Source organism: Battus philenor, unplaced genomic scaffold (genome assembly GCF_028537555.1).
Source record: "Battus philenor isolate CCGP_79_NKW_IND1 unplaced genomic scaffold, ilBatPhil1.0.hap1 SCAF_14, whole genome shotgun sequence".
Taxonomy (NCBI): Eukaryota; Metazoa; Arthropoda; class Insecta; order Lepidoptera; family Papilionidae; genus Battus; species Battus philenor.
The window spans coordinates 3888823-3894073 of NW_027181676.1; the positions used below are offsets into that span (position 1 = coordinate 3888823).

General features: G+C 32.2%; 1 protein-coding gene across 1 annotated transcript; it reads right to left on the reverse strand.

The window, feature by feature from the left end:
* Positions 1–629: 629 nt before the first annotated feature.
* On the reverse strand, positions 630–4984 carry mus81 (mus81 structure-specific endonuclease subunit). Its single transcript, XM_068777912.1, has 3 exons — positions 3925–4984; positions 2844–3267; positions 630–1222 (listed from the first exon to the last, which is right to left on the reverse strand). Exons 1-3 carry the CDS (start codon positions 4926–4928, stop codon positions 899–901), a joined length of 1752 nt encoding a protein of 583 aa, XP_068634013.1. The 5' UTR covers positions 4929–4984; the 3' UTR covers positions 630–898.
* Between the last annotated feature and the right edge of the window lie 267 nt (positions 4985–5251).

Below are 5251 nucleotides of genomic sequence, written 5' to 3' on the forward strand. Positions count from 1 at the left end.
AGGACAGTGATCACAAAAAAATCCGTCTGTTGTGGACTTCTCAGATCAGCGCATTTGGAACCCTCTTAGCTTTAAGTTGAAGGATACCTTATGCTGGGATCTAAGCATTCATGGTGTACACAAGTGATTACTTTAAAAGAGGTTTTGTATATTAATATAAATAAAACATTTTGCGATCAGATTTGGCCAAATAACACTCGAAATTGTTATATAAAAACAACTCCGGTGTGAAGGCACATTTGGAATGCCAACCGCCAACAATTGCATTGTAATTTTAAAACACTTTTGGGCAGGGTATGTCACAATCAGCTTGTCTTACTTAGCATTGTATAAAAAGATTCGACAGCTTTTCGGTTTATAATAAAGTTAAATGCCCGCAACAACATGTATAAAGGAAAAATGTAAGAAAATAAATAAAACGTCTAATTTTCTCTTGCATTTTTGGTCTAAAAATATCATTTAATAATATTATTTTTTATTAAATACAATTTTAAATTTAATGAAAAGCATCAAATATAAACTTAAAATAATAATTAGTCATAATATTTAAAAAACACGATTATCTGGTAAAATATCATCAACATACACTGATTAAATATACACTATTTGTTTGAAAAACATGAGTCGAAAGCGCAATAATTCACATGATTATCATAAATTTCAATCACTCAATATTCTGAATGTCTATTTTAATTTATATGGAGTCATAATACGGCATTTGATTCGGCAAATGGAGAAAAGTTAGATTTAGAAAGCTTCTGTTATGAAACCGTTGTTTTTATCACAATGCTCTGACACATTGGTATGTAACGCATAGGATTTATATTCCTATCATGCGAAATTAAATATCGTGTATAATAAAGTTTCTAGACAGTATGTTAAGAGCACACAAAAAATACTAAATAAACAATCGATAAATCGTTTTACTAACTGTTGGCCCTACATTTCTACCCAGGTCTCCATACTTCAAATTGGCTAACAACATTTCTCCTTCTCTTTCATTACAATGTTTGTACGTTTTAATAAGAGAGTGAGGAGTTTTGTATTGATTCGTTATTGCAACCGCTTTCTCTACAGAAACACCTTTAAGTTGGAGCAATATTTTTATGAACATTTCATTGACAGACAACGGTTTGCTTTTAACAGTAGTTTTATTAAAGTAGTTAAATGTCATAAGGACATTATCCTTTGGCGAAGCGTCCCAACCTCTTAGATTTTTATCCTGAAAACAAATAATTTTAAATTTCAATTACTGTTATTATTAGACAAGATATAGCTAAAAAACCACCAAATATATCATTATCATGTGAGCCGATATACACCCGCTGCAAAGTATGGGCCTCGCGCAAAGATCATAATGAATGATCCTGCGCATGACTTCCCTCAATTTTGACAATGACGTCGGTCCAACTTGTGAAGGTCTAGCTACGCCACGTCTACCGATTCGTGATAGCTACTAAAGAACCTTTCGGCACCGATGGCTAGCGACGCGCTCCGCTTGCTGTCACTTCAGACGCACAATTATTCGAGTTACGTCAGTGACCTTAGTTCATCTGCGGATATCTATATTTCAGATTCGATCTTGTAGTGAAATAAGCAAATACCCCAAATTTTATAAAAGTAATTTATTTGGGGCCATATGCTCTATTTCCTGAATTCATACGAAACAAAGAATATTATCCATTTTCCTTCTTTTTATTCATAATAGTAATGTTGAGGAATTTAGTCAAAACTTAAAAAAGGTAGTATTATTTTTTAAAAGAAAGGCATATTGGTGAAGAGTGGAACATGTGATCAGTATCATTAGGTTATATTATAAACCCAATTGTCCGACGCAAAAAAAGATCTGCAAGCAAAGAATGCCAGATGTTGTGAAGCGTAAAAGGAATAAATAAAAGATAATCGGACGAAAGAGAATGTAGAATAAAAATTCAAAAAATCTTTTAACCCGAATTTGTAACGTCTCTGCCCTACACAAGGCCTAATTAAAAAAAGGTGCTATACCGAGGTCGCGCAGGCAAATTCTTCTTGCGTCTTTATGTTAACGGGTGAAGAGTTCTCTACACTCTACTACACTAGACCACCGCCGTTAAAACTAGGGCACAAAAGGCATCAAAGATGTCCGTGAGGTTTTAGCCGACAGAAGTCTGATTTAACCCTTTGGTTAAAGACTGGAAGAAAAAGTTACAAATATTTCATACAAAATTTTTAACAAAACAGTTTGACCCAATAAGAATGCTAATTATATATTACTCTCTTGGCGACTTCGCTTTACGGCCTGTGACATTTGCAACGAATGAACGGAAAAATACCTACTTTCCTATTAAAATATTTCCGGGATGTGAATAAATGAGTGAGATATGTAACGACACCAGCTGCGACGCGGGCAGAGCGTCGGAAACAGTTCCTTTTGTTAATTTATTATTCAGAAACTTGATAAATATGTACCAGGATATCTTTAAACATCACACAAATACATTTTTATCTCTTTTTCATTCTATATATAAGAATATTTCAATCCAATATCTCTTAATGCCGAAAAATGTAGGTCGATGACCAATGTGGGTTATTAGTGATGAGTCATGGTCATGGGACATGGTGCGATACCATTCAGGACTCATTAGCCAGCCATAGAGCCTTTACCAAACATTTCTCTACAAGCACAAATCAGAAATGAGAATATAATTAATGAATGAAAGTAATTGACAGGGTTCAGTGGATTGGCAAGTTGAAATGGCAGTAGACAGTCCACACAGTGCGCAAAACAGATGACCTTAAGATTCGATTTGGTAATCCACTAAGCCTATATTCAGTGGAGATGAACAGGTTTAGTTAGTACTCACCTTATATCTAACAGCTAATCTTTTTGTCAGGATAGCTAAAAACCTGGCTGAATGTGACAAAGACTTAGTTATATGCACTTTAAAATCATCAATTACTCTAGTGTTTGCTAGCGCTTGCATTAAAGATTGTACAGGTAATCCCACATTCTTATTACTGCCATAATATTCAACTAAATAGATTACATTATCTATACCACAGCGTCGCAACCTGAACTTCTGCTCATGAAACCTTCCATCTTTAATACTTGCTGCTAAGTCATCTATTCGCTTCCTCTCAACTATACAGGGTAATACTAATTCTTCATTACTGTCTCTGTTCCGAGCTACCCATGCATAATCACCTACTTTTAAACTTCTGTACTCATGACATATGTGAGGATACTTCTTAAATTGTACCACAGTAGGATCATCCTTCTTCGAAACTCTGTAAAAGATAATTTAGATTTGATTATTTATACAGATTGTTCCATAAATCATGATCAAGTTGAAATTGAGTTACAGGCCAGATAGTATCTAACATCCAAATGTTTTATCCAATTATAAATATAGGATGATCAGTTAGAGGTAAAGGTTTTGTCATGTTTCTGTATAGCTCATTTGCTGTAAAATAATGTATGGTACACCATATTAAAAAATCAAAAGTTTCAGAAATAATAAAAAATATGGTAAAATAGTAAGAATAAGCATTTAAAAAATTTGTGTAAGGAGGACCAGAAAGTAGTCATTTCTGTCAACATATTTTACAAAAAAAAAAAAATTATTTTTAAAACTCAGGCATTGAAAATTTGTATACTAGATGACAAAAGGTTATTGATAATAAAGGTATTTTTAATTAGAAATAAAAACTTGTTAAAAGTACATTTTTAACAAGTTTTTACAGCAAACTTTACTGCCAGAAGTTATTAACCTGCTTAATTTCAGAATGATTAAAAATATGTGTAAAAACTGAAGCTTTTGCTGACGAATGTGTGATACGTACATTCCTATAAAGCTGTTAAATATAACTATTACCATATGTAAGGAAACAATTAATTTGTTGTAACGATAAATAATAATGAAATAATATAAATGAGATAATTACCCGCTAGTTTCATTTTTATCTATCAGTAAAATAATATCAAATGAATTTGCTGTAAAATCTATGTATTCTTTATGTGAATTATCTATGTTTGTAGACTCAGGTGGATTATTGTTTTCAATAGATTTGTTTAGTTCTTTATCAGATAAACAGCTTTGACTTGTTGGATAATGATTGAAAATAAGGTCGTCTGTAGATGGTATATTCTGAGAAGATTTAAATAATTCTTTTGCCAGTAAATACCCTTCATCAGTTAAGGAGTATTCAACTTTTTTACTCCTACTTTTTTGAACTAAGCCCTTAGATATTAACCTTTGCATATTAGACCAAGCTGTGTAAAATGATTCTGGTTTTTTAACAGTAAATGAAGTGTCACAATGTTTTTGTGCTCGCTCAATTAAGGTTTCCTTGTCCAGAGCTCTTAGCTCTCTTTCATTTGATTGTTCAAACAATGCAATAAGAATGGCATAACCTCCTGATTGGTATGCTGGCTTATAAGCGATTTTAGATTTACCTTGAGTTTTTACAGGGCTTGTGGATTTTACCGGACTAATGTGTATGTGTGGATTATCATATTCTTCAATACCAGTTGTAAGTTTAGTTGGACTAGTGATCAATTCATTTTCTATTAGATTAATAACTTTTGTCGGGCTATTTGTTACATATTTGCTAGGAGCAGGAAAGTTAGATCTATTTTCTTTTGTGTGTATATTTTCAGAGGTTGGAGATGTGGGTGAGGATTTATTTGAAGAGTTATATATCTCCAGCTTTTTATCTAAAAATGCACATAACCGTTTGTTGAAACCCTTAAGAATAGCACATTCAGCGCCCGTGTGCAATGGCAAAGGATATTTAGAAAGTGATGTCAATGCTTCGTTCAGAATGTTTTCAAGTTTACTTTTCTTTTCTTTTGCTTCGTTATGGAGATCCTCTAACCAACTTTGAAAAAGCGGGTTCGGATGTTTACGCTTTAAAGTTATTCGTTTACCTAGCTCTAAGGATTCCATAATTGTTTAATATTAAAATAATGAAATAGTATTTACATGGTTTAATCTTAACGAACTCCTTAAAAACGTAAACAAATATAAGTTGACATTGACATTATCCCCACTTATATTTTTTTTAATTTTAGATTTACAGATAGGACGAAAGGGTATGGTGCTTACAGTATATTAGTGCCTTCATTCTTTATTTAATTCAATATAAAAATATTCTGGTTAAAAATAATTTCAATGAAAGTTAAATATTAACTAGTTAATTAAGATTTAATGTAGATAGTAAAGCGAATAATTTTAACGAGGTAAACATTAAATATACATATAACAATCGC